The 18,565-nt window shown below is 40.5% G+C and overlaps 1 protein-coding gene across 1 annotated transcript in view; it reads right to left on the bottom strand.

The window, feature by feature from the left end:
- The window catches only part of ROS1 (ROS proto-oncogene 1, receptor tyrosine kinase), a 69,067-nt gene extending 61,652 nt beyond the window's left edge, over nucleotides 1–7,415 (bottom strand). The window contains exons 1-5 of the mRNA XM_014964406.1: nucleotides 7,155–7,415; nucleotides 5,383–5,436; nucleotides 3,626–3,685; nucleotides 2,896–2,922; nucleotides 12–72 (exon numbers count right to left, since the gene is read on the bottom strand). Coding sequence (XP_014819892.1) covers nucleotides 12–72; nucleotides 2,896–2,922; nucleotides 3,626–3,685; nucleotides 5,383–5,436; nucleotides 7,155–7,277 — 325 coding nt within the window. The 5' untranslated portion in view covers nucleotides 7,278–7,415. The remainder of the gene's footprint in view (nucleotides 1–11; nucleotides 73–2,895; nucleotides 2,923–3,625; nucleotides 3,686–5,382; nucleotides 5,437–7,154) is intronic.
- Between the last annotated feature and the right edge of the window lie 11,150 nt (nucleotides 7,416–18,565).

Here is an 18,565-nt window from a genome sequence, read left to right as displayed (position 1 = left end):
TTCAGACTTACTCTGTGCTTCAACTCCATATGCATCCTCTGCACGGCTACAGCCAAACTTACAGGAAACCGTCTGTGTAGGGTACAGAACTCACTGGTTAGTTTTGTGTAAAGGTAAACTTCCACTGAGAATTATGGGGACACATTTTAAACACATACAAATCCTGTGGACATTTTGAATACATACAAACCCTATGTAAATCATTACATTCATTCTAAAAAAATAGGAGTTCCACAAACTCACTCCATAGAGCTTCCTGAGAGCCTTTCCATCATTTCACAGGGCATTGAATTAAGGTTTTCCTTCTTACACATTGTCACTTTGTGGAAAGCACAAATACGGGGCAACATTAAAGTTGGAGATAGATTTCAGTAACAACAACGGAGTTAGGAAGTAATTGTGTTCAACTTGTAAAAATGGTATGTTCCACATGTTGGGTTTCACCCTTTCCTACTTCATGTATTTCCTATGAATGAGGCACATTCTCACTTGCAGTAAATTTTTAAAATACTTGAAATTAGTAATTTGTAAGAGCAGCCATGCCTAATTCATACTTCCTTGTTAGTAGTTACTCCTTCTGGTACAGTCATGCCTACAAGCTGCAAACATAATGAATACCCCGGGGTAGTGAGTTTTCCACACTCACATCCTAAGAACAGAAAACTCCCAAGAGTTTTCAGTTTAGTTAGGGAACACAGATACAGTGTTACCCTACTGTATTGTTAGGGAACTTAAGAGGAGGTAGTTTAAAAATTAAATATAAGACTGAGTCTCCTGGAAAGCCAAAACTTTTGAGAAGTGAAGGTTTGAGCTTTTCTAGACAGGCATTTAATTTGGGCTCATTTTATTCTGCAAGTTCATTCAACCTATAAAGTCTTGAAGTTTGCTTCATACAACAGCCACCTTTCAAGTGGTAATTAACCTTTAGATCATTCAGGAGCAATTCATTATGTTAAGTGAGCAAATTTTTTTAATTGCTCTTCCTGTCATTCTAGGATATACACTTCCGGCACCCTACGGAAACTGATAAGGCATGTTATTTCAGACAACACAGTTGCAGCTGAGACAGATTTAAAAACTTGCTTAGCAGTATATTTCTACATATATTATCTCATATCTAGGCATTCAATGTCAAGTGCCAGCACTCAAAAATTTTTTTCCAATGTTTTCTTATTCAGAGAAATAAAATACTTCCAAGTGAATAGTCATGCCTGTTAGCAGGCAAAGCTCTGGGTATCGGCAGGCATCAGCTATCAACTGTACACTGGACCTTTCATTTACAACCAAGATTTGTTGAGCTTGTAGAGGATACTGTCCCTGGATTACATGCTGATTCATAGTGCCTTCTACTATTAACTGTCTATTTAACACAGACATTTCTGACCATTTGGATTTTGTCATGTTTTTCTTTCTTCTTCTGATCTTTGTACGAACCATAAATCCAATTTTTGCTTGAGGTAAGAGGATTATTAAAGCTCCCAGCCTTAGAAATTTTGAGGGAAATTTGCCATCTGCTCTGCCTGAAAACAAGAAATCCTCATATATTCTCCATCTATCAGAACTGGCCTTGTATGACCCAGATTCTGCTGCCTTTTCTTACGAGTTCAGTGGCACTCCTCTGTTCGTAGGTGAGAGGTAATATCCAAAAGGAGTAATACTACCAGATTTCAGTCCCAAGGTGTAGTCAGAGGACAGAGCTGAGCCAACACCAAAGGAAAAGTCGCACTTTTACTCCCCCTCCTTTCCCCTATGGACTGAAATGATCCAATATTCTGCAGGCAGTGACCTGGTGCTGGCCTAACCACGTGGGGAATCAAGTCAACCAGTTGATCCAGCAGAAAAATAATCCCACAGAAGCCCTTGCAGAGTTAGTGAATTTAACTGGCACATTGGGTGGCCAAACAAGCAACAAAAAAACCCAAAACCATCAACAAAAAAAAAACCCTGACACTAGTTCTGTGTTTCTACAAAAGCAAGTTGGTTACTTCTTGGACTGTTCTACACTCCAAAACCATCATTTAGCATATTTGTAAACCTTTATCATGGTCATAATTTCACAGATTAAAAAGCATTTAAAAAAATCAACCCTTTCAATCAAAGTTCCAGCTTGCCAATGGGTTTGTGTCCTACTTGGGAGTCCCTCCAACTCCTCCATCACCTGCCTGAAGTGTGTTGCCCCCATCTGGGTACAACCTTCGTACTGAGGCCTCAACAGTCCCAAACGCAATCCTGCAGTTGTCTCATCCCCATGCTATCCTACACTCTATGTTCATGCTAAAAGGGCCCCAGAAAGGCACCATCTCTTTAGCAGCACTTTGTTCCCTCATACTTACTCCTGTAAATACCAGTCCATCTGCAACACAGACCAGGCACTCCCCATTTGAGACCTCTTTCTAAAGGACAACACATTTCCCTTTACTGAATTGCATTTTAATTCATTTGGACTCTCTACCCAGTCAACAGCATGTCTGGTCTTCTATCTCCCACTCCTTGTTTCCACTTCTCGCCAAGCTGGTGTCATACCAGCCTTAATAAGCATTCTCTCTGATTCATCTTTGATGGGATTAATGAAAAAATGGATAGAACAAGACTCCTGTGAATGCCTAGAATGTAGTTTAAAAAGGTCTGTACTGCGTTCCATACTGGTGTGATTAGTTTCTCTAAAGCAATATTCTTTGCCACATGGCAGTTTTTAATGCAAACATGTCTTTAGCCACTATGCTGTAAAGAAAAGATTTGGGTACTTTACTCATTCTTCAGCTTTAGGAAGCACAAAACAATTAGACCTGGATTGATAAGTTTGTGTATCTACATTGTATTTCTTAGCACTATATGGACATAATAATCACTGAAATAATGATACTTTTTTTATTGATCTGATAGTATTCAACTTACCTCACATGCTCTGGTGTATGTCTTATTCTGCCAAGAAGCATATTAATAAAATGTGAGATTAGCATAAAAATAATCACAGAGTGTTTCAAACAGATAATATCAATTAATTAGAAGTTTCTTACAGTGAAAGTACACTACAAAACCTTATCACTGGCAAATAATGAAAGAAGGAAAACCCACACTTGAAAAACCAGAAAGTCAACATTAAAATGATGCCAAGGATGAATGAGCTTCAGGTGTGCAAAAGGTCCAGAAAAAAGAGCAGTTTAAAAACTGTGACGCCAGTTGTCCCAGATCAATGCTAATTCTTAACCATCTGGTTTAGTAAAAGCAAAATAAAAAAAAAAAATAATCAATCTAGTAAAGACCATGTGCTTCATCTAGATCTGCATACAACTCTGAAACAGGCTCCAGTAGAGTAAAATCCTGCAAAACACTGGTCCTTTCTCACTGCCTGAAAATCTGGATGAGTGGCTGAGTTTAAGGTACTGTAAAACGCCCCCACATTTTGAGAAACTCAATGAAAACTTTTGATATTACAGGTAGCTCCCAGGGCAAGAATTATTAGCTTCCTAAAAGGGAATTTATAAACATACTCAGAGAAAATAATGGACATTACATCTTTTCATAGAAACACTGCCCTGGTTAGGTTATCCACATCTACCATTGGATAAGGTACTTGATGGACTGGAAATAAGAACTATAGAGCCAAAGCTAAGGCGATACTCACACATTTCAGTGGACAACTGATTTGCACCGTCGTATTCCAAAACTGACATCCCTGTGTGCACTGCAAAGACAGATGGTGGCCTTAAAAAGGACTTTGAAAGAACATTTTTAAAGAGAAAGGATTCTCCAGGGCTAAGGGTGAGAAAAATAGTTCAATTTCCAGCTGCAGTAAAACATTCTGTGTGACCAAGTCACTTAACTCCTTTGTGCCCTGGTTCTTTGGCAATAAAATATGCATTTACAGTACTTAAACTCTGTAGCAAAAATATTAAATATATCAAAGATTATAGATACTCAGACACGACAGTAAGGGAGTCATGTTATATAGTGCCCTTCTCAATGTAAAGCTAAATACAGAGCAGAAGAAAAAATAAATCATTCTTAGAGACCGTGCAAAACAGTAGATATTCAACCGCCCGTTCGGGTCTGGTAAAGACTTTGACACCCTCACAGGTACTGAGAGCACTAAAAGGACTGCAGGACACCTGAGCAGGCTGTGACTATCACCTGCAGAGAGTGCTCAGCTTTACATAGGCTTTGGGAAAGGGCTGATGCACAGCTCCAAGGGCAGAAAGAGCCCTGGCTGAGACAGTCTGTGTTCAGTCTTGCTCTAGAAAAGAGCCACCCAGCCAGCCATGATGTGTGTGGCCAGGGCTCCCTCTCTCCCAGCTTTATTTTATCACTTCTTCTCTGTGGAGAAGTAACAGCTACGCAGTATGCGGCACAGCCAGCACAGAGGAAAGCCATTCAATACAAGCACCCCACTCTCCAAGAGGCAAGGCACTGGCTTTAAAAATATGAGTTTTCAAAGTTGTAATAAATACTATGTGCTTGGATTTGATCTTGGACCTTTCTTGCTTATTCTCTCCCATCCCCTTCTTAATGGTCATGTACTTTTTATTCCTAAAGTGAAGCTGAAAGGGAAGAAATTTGAAAGCAGGAGACTCTCATATCAAGCATTGCAAAGACTCGTGAAAAAAATAATAGAACTTGATAACACTGAGCAAAGATACACAGGAACCTAAATAGGCGAGTCAACCTTGCTATGTATTGTCATGACAACACAGCCTTTTATGGTCCCGGTATCATAAATGACCCAGCCTATCGCTAGTTACCAGGTGCTGAGAGGCTGCTTTCCACTAATCTCTGTGGAAAATATTGATGACTGAATTCTCCACCGCTCTTCAAAGAATATGTATAACCACAAGCTTGAATTGCATTTGAAATCTGAACTAGGAGAACATCAACTAAATTCCTTGCAAGAATGCTGCTGTGGAAAGCTCATTTTAAGCTAAAGAGCCCTCCACGATAGACACAACCCTTTGAATTCCTAGAGAACTCTACATTTTCAACAACTGTCATTTTACATTTTTCCCCATCGAATCATTGAGAACACAAAATACACTATTTAACTGTACAAAGGTAGGTGAATAAAACAGTCTTAATGATTCACATTTTGGAAGGAATGCTACTTTTGACTCATTTTCTCAAAAATGAATGATTATGAACTTTGTAGATCAAGATGTGAGCATGACTCACAGCAGAGATCCACACCCTCTACACGTTTTCTTTAAACAAGAAAGATAATTGTGTCTTTAATAACTTGAGCCAAAACTAAGTGCACAACCTAATGACTTGTGCCAGACAGGCAGCTGTGCACATTTATGTGATGTCTTTGATAATGCAATCTTTGTAGCCATTTATTCAAACAGCAGTAACATAGGATATTAGTAACTAGCGAAGTAAACCATTACTCACTGCTCCAGTGATGTCACTAACATTGCAAAGGTTAGTAATTCCAAATTCTCCTTCCTATAAGAGAAATACAGACATTTTTACTATGAGTGAAAATGTTTCCCAAAAATTCTTTGATTAAAATACATTAAAGCATTGGTTTCTTGTAAAACAAATTTTCTTTAACCAGTGTTTCCTCATTTGAATAAATTTATTGTTGACACACCAGTAGCTTCTCACTTGAGACTAATTTCAGAGTACCATCAGGCAAAGGCATTGGCAGAATCAGCTGTGTTAATTAAATTATCTCAGGTAGGAATTTGGCTCTCATCTCCTGATTCTGGTTCACCGAGTCAATAACAAATGCTTCATAAATATGTGTGGCATAAAGGACAAAGCCAAGTGGCTTTGACCTCTTGGGAGCAAAAAGACTTTCCTTCAAGCTAAATGCCTTTTGTCTGGCCTCTGTTTGAAGGTGTTTTATGCAGCCATATGGTGACCACCCTTCTTCTCCTGCCAAAAGTGATCTTGAGTTAAGGTGCCTGTTTTTTCACATCATTCCAAGTGTGCAAAACCATGTGAAGTGCAAACGAAGTCTTAAGTTTTGTCCTGCAAACAATTCAGGGCACACTTAATAAAACAACTCTCAGGAAGAAATTTCCAGCACACAGGACACACAGTGACAATAGTAAGAATCAAAGATGTCACAAAGCAAATGTGAACACAATAAATAGACTGACGGTGAAAAATAAGATTTACAGCTTCCAGGCTCCAAGATTATATTTTTCTCATCTGAATCCCTTACACTTTACGTTCACTGAACATGAATGCGATTTTCCTGTCTTTCAAAGCTGAGAGGAAGAGCAACTTATTTCTTATTCTGAATTAATTTAAGCTTAAATCAAAGGATCCCCATTAAAGTTATCATTGCATGATAGACTTCTATCAGGGAAGGCAATTAACTCTTTCACTGGTGCAAGAGTTAGTAGCTTTAAAGGAAATGTCAAGCAAATGTATGAAATAAAATGGATCAGGTAGTAGTCCTCTGCAGTAGGTTTCCATAGCCCCCAGGCACAAAATTTTCTATTTACAGAGCAGAGGTACAAGGTCTTCTAAATAACATCAACATTTCAGGCAAATAGAAACCAGGAGGTAACTCCTGAAAGCCTCATGCAGAAATGTTGTTAGGATTTGAGAGGGTTTGCTTATCTTTGTCATGCATCAGTAGAAGGAATAATAATAAATTCCAGTCGACTACTCAAAGGAACACTAAGAAAGCATAAGATTAAGGATCCAACCACTTACTTTAATACTTAAAGAAATATCCACAATTTATAGCATAGGTAACTTTAAAAAGAAGCTGAAACCAGCTCAGGATAATTGTGCAAGCCACAGATTCCCAGCCAATTTCTTGTGAATTTACAGTTTTCCTAAGTTTATGTAACAAAAGTCATAGACTAGACAGAAACAGGTAAGTAAAGTGGATAAACTGAAAGAGCAAAGGTTTCTCTCCTCCACTCTCCAGGGTCTTTAGCATTTATGGTAATTTCAGGAGCTATCGGAACATAAGTACATAAAGAAAGTATAAAACAAAAACCCGCACAATCTGGTTAACAGGATTTCTTCCGTGCCAGGTTCCACAAGTTCAAATGTTAAACATTAGTTCTCAAACTCTGCTTTCACTCAGATACATTCTTTAAAATAATTTTTAAAAAGATGATACGTAATAGAAAATTCTTACAATGTTAATATCCATTTATATTTAAAAAAATTAAGTACAGTTTTTCAAAACTTACCAGGTTACTTGTACATAAGGTTTGACAATTGTTTGAGAAAGTGCCGCACACTGCAGAAATCCATACACAGTAAAAAGCAGCAAGTCTGTTTAGCGGGAGATCCCACAGGCAAGTGTTCCTCATAACTTAAACAATTTCATCTGGCAGCCTGATTCTTTCCTTGACTTGGCCATATGAACTCCTTTAGTCTAGGTGACGGAGACGCAACTGTGAAATTTCTGCATTTCGGTTTATTAAATATTTTTTAAATCCTTGTTTACATTCCGTTCCTTCAACAACTTTTCAGCTTCCTGGAGCACTTGTCTTGAAATTGCACAACATCTATTTCATAGTTTCTTATTAAACCACTGAAACAAAAGAGCTGACCAATGAAAACGGGCGTATCTCCTTACATAAATATCATTAAAGTAAAGAGGAAACCAAGTTCAATGCTTTTAATCAGGTGCTCCAAGCAACACGGAAACAGGGAAAGAGTAAGAGAAAACAGGCCTAATCTTCATTTCTACTATGATTAAGATATTTCTAAATATTTTCAAGTGGATACAACTAAGAAGATTTGTTCGTGATGATGAATAACCTTGTTAGAACACTACAGCTCATGTCAGTTGGTACAAAAATGTTAATTAATTCTCTATTTTAATGACTATTTCCAAATGTGCCTTTTCTGCACCCAAGTACCACTCAAAGCAGACCCCTATGTGCCTTCTTCTGATGCAACATATAAACAAACTAACCAGAGCCAGTCTGCTAGGGGCTCTCTACATGAGTTGGCACAATTGTACTAGCAAGTTTGTGCCCATGGCATGGAAGAAAATTGAAGCTGATGGATAAATTGGGTATCTGATTTTAAAAGACATTTAAGAGTCCTACATAAAGTTGGAGACTCACATTAAAAAAGTCAGTGGGAATTCAAGCTTAAGATAGACCCAGCTCCCAGTCTGTGGTACATCTCTGTTGTACCACGGAGTCATTCTGTGAACTGCAAAAGGAAATCGATCCAGCTTACATACATATATATATATAAAAAGAAATGCTACAGAATTTTTGGTGCATGTGTATTGTGCATTATAAATAAAACATGCTATTTTATAAATAACAAACCATTTAAATGATCTGTTTAATGACCAGTTTAGGCTGACACATCCTGTCATATTGCTGCTTAAAGAGGGGACCTGCTTTCTTACCACACCTAAACGTTCCTTCACTTTCTCAAGTCCCAGGCACTTGCCAAGCAAACATTCCTGCAGTCATGCGATAAACCAGGATGAGAATGTGGTTAACGCTATCCCAGCAACAACAGAAGTGAATTGGTTAGCATTAACAACAGAAGTGAATTGGTTAGCATTAACAACAGAAGTGAATTGGTGAGCATTAACCCCATGCTGTTTTCCCTGAGTCAGGCTGCAGCACAGCCCCATGTGCTGCTGTGCACATGTAGGTGAAAGGAGGCAAAAGCACCAAGGCAGGAGCAAAGGATAAGTTGGGCTGGAGAAAGCCAAGGCTTTGTGGAGTGTGCTCCTTCCTTTTATTTTCTTCCACTTATCCTGGGAAGCATTTGGGGGTTTCCTTGTGCATTCCCTCAGCCTCTTCACGACTACTCAAGGGAACTCCTAAAAAAGAGTAAGACTCATCTAAGGTGATCTCAGCTTTCAGCTAAGGGCTTTCAGCTTCACAGGTGAGGGGGAGTTACTGCCCCATTTACTTGTCACTTCTTCACTCCAGAAGGATGCTACCACCCCTGCAGCCCATCAGCAAAGCTGCTCAAGAGGGAACTCCTTAGCTCCAGACAAAATAAGCCAGTTTAGTCTGACTGCTTAAATAGTAGTTCTTTGCTAATCCAGCTCATCTTGGCTGAAGAAGCTTCGTCAGAGCTCACGTGAGCAGCAAAGCTGAAAAGGAATGTGGTGACAGGCAGCTGTAGGCTACAATTTCTTCCTGAGGCAGAGCATTTTATGCATTGGATAGATCTTCAGGAGATCTAGGACCATCAGGATATGCTCTCTAGGTCCATACCAGTAAATTAAATGTACCCATGCCCATACCCTAGCAGGTGGCGTAGAATAACTCACATCCACACTTTAAAAATCACTCATACTCCAGAAGAGTATGGCCACAACTAAAACACCTATGGGGAATGACTCCTAAATTCTACTAACCCCAAACTGTTCCTGGATATTACTTGCACTAGTGCTGAACCAAAACCTGCTAGAACAACTCAAACAGTTTAATAGTTGATCTGTGTGGTTACGCAGGATTATAAATGTTGCCTGGCATGGCTTTAAATTACTAGCTTAGATGTAGCCCAGGCAAACAAAGGTGTCTAAGTTCTACTTAAAAAAAAAATAAATTAAATGCATTTAACTATTCAACACCTTGGGGTTTTAGTTTGGTTTTTTTTTTCTTGTTGTTTTTTTTTTTTTTTTAAGGAAACAATTTACTGTTAGGATGTGTCTTGGATCCTTTGGGGTTGTACAGGGAGGAGCAGTGGAAGGGGAGGAGGGATCAAGTTAAGATCCTGGTGAGGGATGTAATCAAGATGCATTGGAAAGCCTGAAAAAATCAGCAGCCACATAAAAATGTTGGCATTTGGCTCTATCAAAATGCACACAACTAACCCTTTTTTTAGAACTGGAAACATTTGTAATTCCTGATGCTAGTCGTTCTTTTAAGTGAGAATTTGCACATTCACACATGTTTAGTGCAAGCATACCTTGTACAAGTGGACTCTAACCGTTACTGCAATACAGATAGCTAATAAAATAACAACGTTAAAGACATTATTCAAAAGAACACCTCGTTTTATGATGCAGAAATTTTTCTTAGACTTCCAACTCTGTTTTCCACAAGGTGTCACTGTAACATGCCATAAACTAGGACCTTCAAAGAAAAAAAAAGCACTGAGCTGTCTCCTTCCTTCTTTATGTTCCTTCTAACACATTGTCCAAACAAATACTAGCAGTCATCTAAGCCTTTGGATTTTGCACTTAGATTTCAAGAATTCTTCAGGAAGAGAATATATATGGGCTTTAGAAACTGAACTTTAAAAGGAGAGCTTGTAAAATCTGTAAGTGATGGAGTATGTGCTATTTTTAAGGGCATCTCTTCCATAAAACTGCATCCTGGCACAGAACTAGGGATCCAAACTCTGTGAGAGACCATTTATAAACCTTGTCTTTTATATTATAGATCTATTTATAGAATATCATTTCCTCAATCCCAAAGTCCAGTACAGGGAGAGGATCTGCAAGGGAGAAGACTGTGAATGAGGAGAAAAATAGCAGTGTTGTGACTAACACTGAAAAGCAGGCTCTCTTACAATTCCCTACCTGAACAGAGCACTTTGCTAACTGTGGATTCATCTTTCAAACCTCTTTGAGAGCAAAGAAAAATATACAGGCAAAAGATCAGCTCTTATAATAACAAACAGGGCCTATTATATCTTGAGGAGAAGAATGCACATTATTACTGCCAGCAAAGCAAGTAACATCTTCTCTACACCTGGAACTATCATGATCATTAAAGACAAATCTTTCCTGTATGTGAGCATTCACATGATTGTGCATATGTACACATGAATGGTATCATATAAGCGGAGTAACGATCTAAGACACAGAGTTTTAGGGATCCTGTGCCCTCACAGCAGAAGACTGAAATCTTTGGCTCAAGGTAGACTGACAGCCTGCCCTACCATACACCCCAGAGCACAGACACAAGGGGTTACCTCTACAGCCAGAGGGATCAGTTGAAAAGCTACCAAAGGTTACAGCCCAGCACATTAACATAAACTAATGCCAACTTCACATTATTTTCACACTCCAGAGAGAAAGCTGTCAAATTTCAGGACAGCTCCCAGCTGACCCAGCCCAGGAGCGGTGCCATCATCCCTGCCTCAGTGACAGCAACCTCCACCAAAAAGGTAGGCTGAGCAGCTTAAGGTAATACGCACTCCAGCAATTTAATTTGAATCTGCTCCTACTTGTGAGTCAGGCATCCAAAATCTCATAGAATTAAATACTTGACCACGTGCTGCCATTTGAACACATCTATAACTAGTTTCGCAAAACCACTGCACAAAAAAGCAATTGCAAGGACCACAAAAGCAGAAAAGGGGATGGCTGAGGAGGCAAGAAGGGAGACACCCAAAGACTCCAAATGTCTATGTCTAATCTGGACTGCCTGTATCCAGTTACATAGCACTAAAAATTCCTTTGAATTTTGACGACATTCATGAGTCCTATCTTGGTGGAGGGGAAAGTTGGGAGAGGTGAGAAAGGAGAGACTGTCAATCTCTCAGACAGCCTACAGAGCAGAGCAATGTAAAGGAAAATCTCATCTTATGCTTATCAGTTTCTAACCCCTTTGTCTTGTGGGGGTAGCCTTGAAAAGATATGCTGATGTGAAGCACTCAGTAGTGGTGACAGATTTTCACTCTTTTCCAAACATCACAGATTATTCTCATTTTCCCTCCAGCAATGATCCCTCATTAGCTTTTGAATTTCTCGGTGAAGTAAGTGAAGGACCCTAAGGGCAAAAAGCTTCCCTCTCCTGCCCCTGCCTCCCTCCCCTTTTATTTGTTGGTGCAACTGCTAAGGCAGCTGTTTGTCTGGCAATAGCAGCAGCAGTCGGTCAGGGCGAGCTTTGCAGGGAGGGAAGACCAGACCGTACAAGAGAAACCCCCTGGAGTCTGGCTCAAGATTTATATCTATCTCTGCAGATTAGAGAAGTGGGGTTGGGGAGGGGGGAGAAGCAGACTGTTAAACTGGATCAAATTGGAAAGACAGTCATGCATGAGATACTTAGCTAAACCAGTCAGGAGACAGGGATTTGTTTCTATTGATCTGCTGTAATGATGACTGGAGAAATGTCTCATTAAACTGTGTACAATGATGGATTTCAGACTAGGTTAATTTGAGCTGTGGAGACTAATAGCAAGACATGCAAAAGCTAGGCCAGGAACAGAAAATATAAGGAATGCTAAAGGGTCACAAGGATCTTATAAATGTGCTGCTAAGAAATTCAATTATGAAATAATAAAAAAAAAATTACAAAAAGGCTATATTGGGGCTTACTAAACTACATTTGTCTAACCATCCTACATGACATCAGGGGAGAAAGAGAGCTAGAACAAAGTAACAATAAAAACCTTGCTGTTAAGTAGATAAAGCTTGCGAGGCTTTTTGTATTGCTTTAAAGAGGATAGGTTGGCAAGGTATTTGCAAAGCTCTTTAGTGATTTGTTCAACTGCATTATCTATTAGGTATCTTCTGATTGTTACTAATCAAATATGCAGTCTGAAATTTGAAGAAAACTAGATTTTAGCATACACAAGTAGCAGACAGGGCAACAGTCTAAGTGTAAAATGGCCTGATGCAACATGTCTGAAAAGGACTGCATGGAAAAGATTTGCAATGGTTTTTAGAGAGGAACAGAAGGAAAGAAGATTGTATACTGCAGAGGGAGTGACATACCACTCTGAGCACATAGATCAGTGTGTAAGAAAACATAAAGCCAAGATTAGGAGAGAAAGACAAAAGGAGCAAAAGCAGTGGTGTAGATTACATGATTTTTGTAGAGATCTTCAGAACAGCTCAGCCTGCATACATATCTCCCATAAAAGGCTTTACCTCTAACACCTCCTGGTTTCCATGGTATTCCAAAATACCTGAACATTTAATCTCCCAGTAGTTTCATAAAAAGAAATTGCTCATCCAGCAATCCAAAAGAGAGCCCATCTGCATGGAGATTGTGACAGCCAGATAAGCAACAGTGCCCACCATGTGGGGCAGGAGTTAGCAGGGGCTGCATTTGACCATTTCAATCACCTGCTTGTGAAAGTGTGTTGCTGGAGTGTTGTTTGGATGCACTGCTCACTAATCTTTCAGTAAATATCAAGAGTTTCAGTTTCTCTCACCCAAAAGTTGTTGTCCTCCTCTCCTCAGCTGAGCAGTGCACCTGGGTACAGGCACCACTGCTGGTCCACAGGAACAAGTAGGTCCCTTTCTCTACACAAGCAAGAGCAAAGCCACTTGTAGTAGAAAACAAATAACAATAATTTAAAAAAAAAAATCTCTAAAATGTTTTTGAGCCTCCAACAAGCAAACTCAGGCTTGTTGCAAACTGTTGGAGATACATCTGGTCCCTTCTTGTTTGAGGGACAGGGAAACATCACCTGGCAGCCAGGGGGTACTGGGGCAGCCCCAGCCCCCAGCATCAAGCACCTCCCTGGGACATCACTGGGGCAGGGCCTGGTGGTCCCAGAGGTCTGGTATGGGGTCCTAGGCTGTGGCTAGGAGGTGGAGCCCCTTGGGGCCAGGCAGGGACAGCCAGGACCCCCTCAGGGCCCGGACAGGCAGGTGCCACCCCAGAGCAATTGGAGACCCCTGCCCCTCTGGACCAGCAGCTGGGAGGCAGGGGATTGTCCGAGCATCTCAAAAGGCAGGAGGTGTCTCTGTTTAGGCCACAGAACCATGCCTGACATCTCCATTGACCACAACAGCACCTATATTTAGATGTATTGATTTTAAATTTATTACAACGCTTTAAAATAGCCTGCGTTATCTGCCCCCAGCTGTATGCACGCTGCCCCTCCGGCTGGCACTGACATGCTGTCAGACCCATGGCAAAGCTGTTGCTCAGGTGTCAAACCAGCTTTTCCTTTTCTTTGGCTGAGGAAGTTTCCTGACAGCTGAGGGAAGTCTCCTTCCTGAGGAAGTTTTCTTCACCAAGAAGTCAGGCAGATGCCTGAGCACAAGGAGGGGGGTGGGCACACAGAAATACACCTGAACGCTAACAGTAAGGGCACATACTGAGGCTGAGAGGATTTATTGCTCTGTGAAAGAGAGCAGCCCTGGCATTTTACCTCCCCTTTCCCTCCCATCGTGTTCCCAGACCTCAGTTTCCCCTGCCCTGCCCCAGCAGTGTGGTCATTCCCCCTCGCACCAGCTCTGGTGCTGGTTTGATCCTCTGCTGAACTAATTCAGGTCCCCGACACAGCAGAAAGCCATACACCTTGTTGTCAAGAAAATGTTCTGCTGGCTCAGCAAGTTGAATTGGCTCAACACATCATCAGGTGAGCACCAGGAAGAGGGGAAGTAAGGCCAAGAAAGGGACCCTATGACCTGGCTGGTCTGAACCTCCACACTAGCAGCTGCTATTGTTAACTAAATTTAGGTCTGAGGATACATCATTGTCCCTTAATAGAGAGAAGCCTGGGGAGCAGGGTCTGCTGCTCATGATGTGTTTGAATGTGATCTTGCACAATAGAGCAGTGACCTCTCTCAGCATTATGATAATACAAATAACAAGAGTTGGCCTTTAATTGTGAGCACATCTGGACTCCCTAAAGATTTGCAAAACAATGACCTGCTTGAGCTGTAATGACAAATACTACCTCAAGGTAAAGCAGGATAAGAGAGGAGACGCATTAAACAAGGGGTGTCATGCTGATTCATATGTTTATGCGCCAAGATTAAAGATATAAATGGGCTTATGAAAAGTATATTATTTTTTCAGTATTACTTACATGCACAAACACAAGCACATGCACACACGCATCTGTTCTAATGCTGAAAAGAGTCAGTGGAGCTCAAAGAAGAAAGGAATGCACTAGAAAGAAAATGTCTAGATCAAAATAGATGTATCATAATTACTTATTTTAAAACAATGGATACTTTAATAACTTTGTGAGAAGATGCTTCTGTATTTTTTTTTCTATCAGTGTTTGGGATATGGACTAAATTACACACCAGATAAGGTGTGAAACAGACTAATGTGTCCTTTTGCAATAATCCACAGCAGAAGAGACCATATCCTTCAACCTCTGCAGACATTCATGATCACAGCCTAGCATACTGGCAGATAGCCATCCTAATAGCAATTTAAGTGAAGGTTGAACATCTGAGGTGCAGACACATGCTCTCTTCTGCTCTGCAAGTGCAGGAGTTGAGCAGAAAGTTACAGGTACAGCAATAACTTGAAACACTACAGCAAGATCCATCAGAACCTGGAAAGTATAGGCCCCAAGGAGCACTCAGTGCTGCTCTCAGCACAGGCTCCCCTGGTAACTTCAAGGTGCTTTAGATTAGGCCCAAGAACTAAGCTGAAGGCCAAGACTGCCCAAGCAGGACTGCTAAGTAGTAATGCTTCCTTTGGCAGAGTTTCCAGGTCCAGAAGGAGTGCCCAGACACATGCACTTTAACGTCTGTATGCCAACCAAAATAGTTTACTGCTTTTTTGCACGTGGTTCTCAGATAAAGACAATATATAAGAGAAATTGTCTTTATGGGTACTTCTATAACATCAGTAAAACAAAATAGCTATAAATATTTCTCTTGTGTATCAACAAGTTAGCCTTCCCTTGGTAGAACGGCTGTCTGCAAACGTTATCACTATTTTCTGACTGTGGTATCTCTGTCATGCTGGTTTTGTTTCTTTGGCGTCAATGTTTGCTATTTTATTACATGAATGTAATTCCACAGATCAAAACAACAAAAAAAGTCCCCAGGACACTAACGTAGAACAAGGCATATCAAGAAAAAATATTGGTTTTAAGATGCAAGGAAGTAAGTGAAGGTTCATGGTCCTCCATCACCAGCCCCTGCAACCAGAGGAAACCAAAGTGGGATGACCTACACATATTCCAGCAGTGGTTTATAACCAAGAGGAGGCTGAAGAGCAGCTGGGCTCTCTGCTCCTGCTTGTTTAAAGTGGTTGAATTGGAAAATTGAGAAGTCATTATTCACCACCTTGCCAGTGATAGGAGTGGATAGTGGGACACAGGATATTTGGCCATCATTTTTCAATGGCTTTGCCTCTCTAAATCCCTAGTAATGAGGGCATACTGGTGGGAGTGTGGGAAAGGAGCCAGATAATGCCATGAGAGTAAAGCTACAAAGTCAATCTGAAAACAATGCAACAGTGCTATCATTAATTATTGTATTACTGACTTATATAGCATGCTCATCTTCTTGAAGAAGTAGGTCAAATACCTAAAAATGCATAGATGGTACAGTATTCAAATGTAGACAGCAGAAGTCCAAGCCTAAAAGATTATGGTAACCCTTGAAAAGGTGCTGAGTGCTCATAATTCCTGGATAAGCAGTGTGCTGCATGAGAGAGTAAGAAGCTGCAGGTACTCAGGTCCTCTCTAGAGACAAGAGGTATGTGTTTCCACTGCAGAACCATACCAGGTAATTATTACCAGGGTTAGTTTTTCCCTGATTAGAACAACCACCAGCACAGCCTTAGCTGTGGCTGACTGCACCAGCACCATACTTACCATTTGGGATTCTGGGTGTGCATCCTGCACCCTTTCGTGCTGCACTAAGCCGAGCCACCCCACAACATCTCCTCTGTGAAGTTGCCAGTTTCTTTGGGCACATGAGGAACCGTGGCTGGGGTAGAGAGGATTGTTGCAGGGACTCTGTTCACACACAGGTGGGTGTGGGTGTGACCAGCGTCTGCCAGGGTTGGTCATTCCAGCTGAAGGGTTTTTTTGCTTCTAGCAGCTCAGCACTCTTCATCCACTGGAGGAATGTCTTCAGATGAAACCAGCTGCATTCACTCAAACTTTTTAAGCTGCTGTGGACAAACGTGTACGAAACAGGTAAGAGAACACGTCTATTGCAGAGCCTGCAGAATAGGAACTCAACATGCCCAGGCAGCAAGAGCTAGAAATGAAAATTAGTCAGCAGAGCTGCTCACCTGGTGAAAGCCTGGCCCTAACGTCAGCCATCAGTGCAGGTGAGCAGCCCGCAGGAGGTGAATTCCCGGGCTGAAACCACATGGACAACCAGATGGACCCTGCCACCCTGCACCAGAAATGCCACCATGCTCAAGGGAAGGAGGATAAATGACATCCGATTTTGGTGGAAAAATGCCATCCTGGATACAGAAGAAAAAAATAAAATATAGGCTGAATTTAAGCCTAAGAGGCAGACCTAATTAGGTCTCAACTACATATATCACATTTTGAAAAAGGCCTTTAGGACCATTTGTGAACCTCAGGACCAAGAACAACCACCAGTATGCATGTCTAGCATAAATAACAGTACAGTATCTTTAATGAAAAGAAGTAGACAGAAGAAAGTAAAAAGTTCTTACTTTGGGAAGGAATATTTGGGAAATTATACTGTCCACATAAATCTAACTTTAGTGATAAAAATTCTCATTTATCATTCATTATGTTATGGTGAATGAGCGTTTAAAACTGATTTGAGTGTTCACCAACCTGCTGTGTTTACTTTCTGTTATCCAGTTATTTTTGATAAGGAACCTAAGGTAGTATCTAATTTTTTTTAAATTTCATACACAGGCACAATAATATATTGAATATTGTAATTAAAATATGTGAAAAAATTCAAACTGGAGCCCACATTTTTTTAATTATTTTAAAAGGCACAAAGGTCTTTGCAAAGACAGATGACATTTGATCAGCTTTTTACATTTAATAAATAGCCTGGCCTTAAAAGCAATTGACAGTGAACCCTCAAACTATATATACAGTTTTAGTCCATAGCTGTGACAGTTATGAATTTCAAGAATTTGACCTTGTAATTCATTGGTGTAGGGCCCCAGTGCTATGTGAAAAAGTTGCACAAGAAGCTTTTTCTCCCCACGTAATGATTATTGCAGATTTATGACCCATGCTTCCACCACGCATAACTGGCTTACTTCTGTGACGCTCCCGAGGAGCGCGGACTTCCATAGGGCCCAGCATGAGCACAGGGAGGGGGAAGGGAGCACAGTCCCACACAACACTAATTACTAAATTAATAAGCATGATTCCCATCCCTCTCTTCTCAAAGAAATCAACTGAAGAGAAAGAAGGCCATCTCTGGAATTATTTTTTAACCCCTGAGGCTTTCTGCCTCAGTTCATATTGAACCCTGCAAGAAAACTGCAACATGGCATGAACACTTGAAATTAGGAAGAAGGACTAGTTCTCCTGTAAATTGAATGATTTCTGCTTAATCAGGCAGTCGCTCAGCTCAGGCTTGTATTTGCTTTCAGCTCTCTAAGCTTGTCTAGCCAGGGGTATAGTGATCAATAAAACAGTATGTAAACTGCCCTCTCTAGTGTACATGAGAGTAAGTGCCACACTCACTACATTAGAAGTGGGTTAACTCAGCTTACTTGCATTCACCTTCTATTACTCTACACTTTTTTTGGAAGAATGTAACTAGACCAATTGCTGTCTTCATTAAAAAGGCATGTGATTCAAACATAATTGGTTATTCCTGGAAGTGACCACGGGATTGCTTCATATTTTGCACAAGTAATTTCTTAGCTCCTACTTGGACACAGTCTCATAAACATGAGTAAATGATTAAGATGACTTGTTTCTCATGGAAAAAATGCAGACTATGCAAATTCTGCTGTGAACTCCCACCTAAAAAAAAAAAAAAAAAAAA

This window comes from Calidris pugnax, unplaced genomic scaffold (assembly GCF_001431845.1).
Source record: "Calidris pugnax isolate Ruff unplaced genomic scaffold, ASM143184v1 scaffold219, whole genome shotgun sequence".
Lineage (NCBI taxonomy): Eukaryota > Metazoa > Chordata > Aves > Charadriiformes > Scolopacidae > Calidris > Calidris pugnax.
This window is presented reverse-complemented; position numbering and strand designations above follow the sequence as displayed.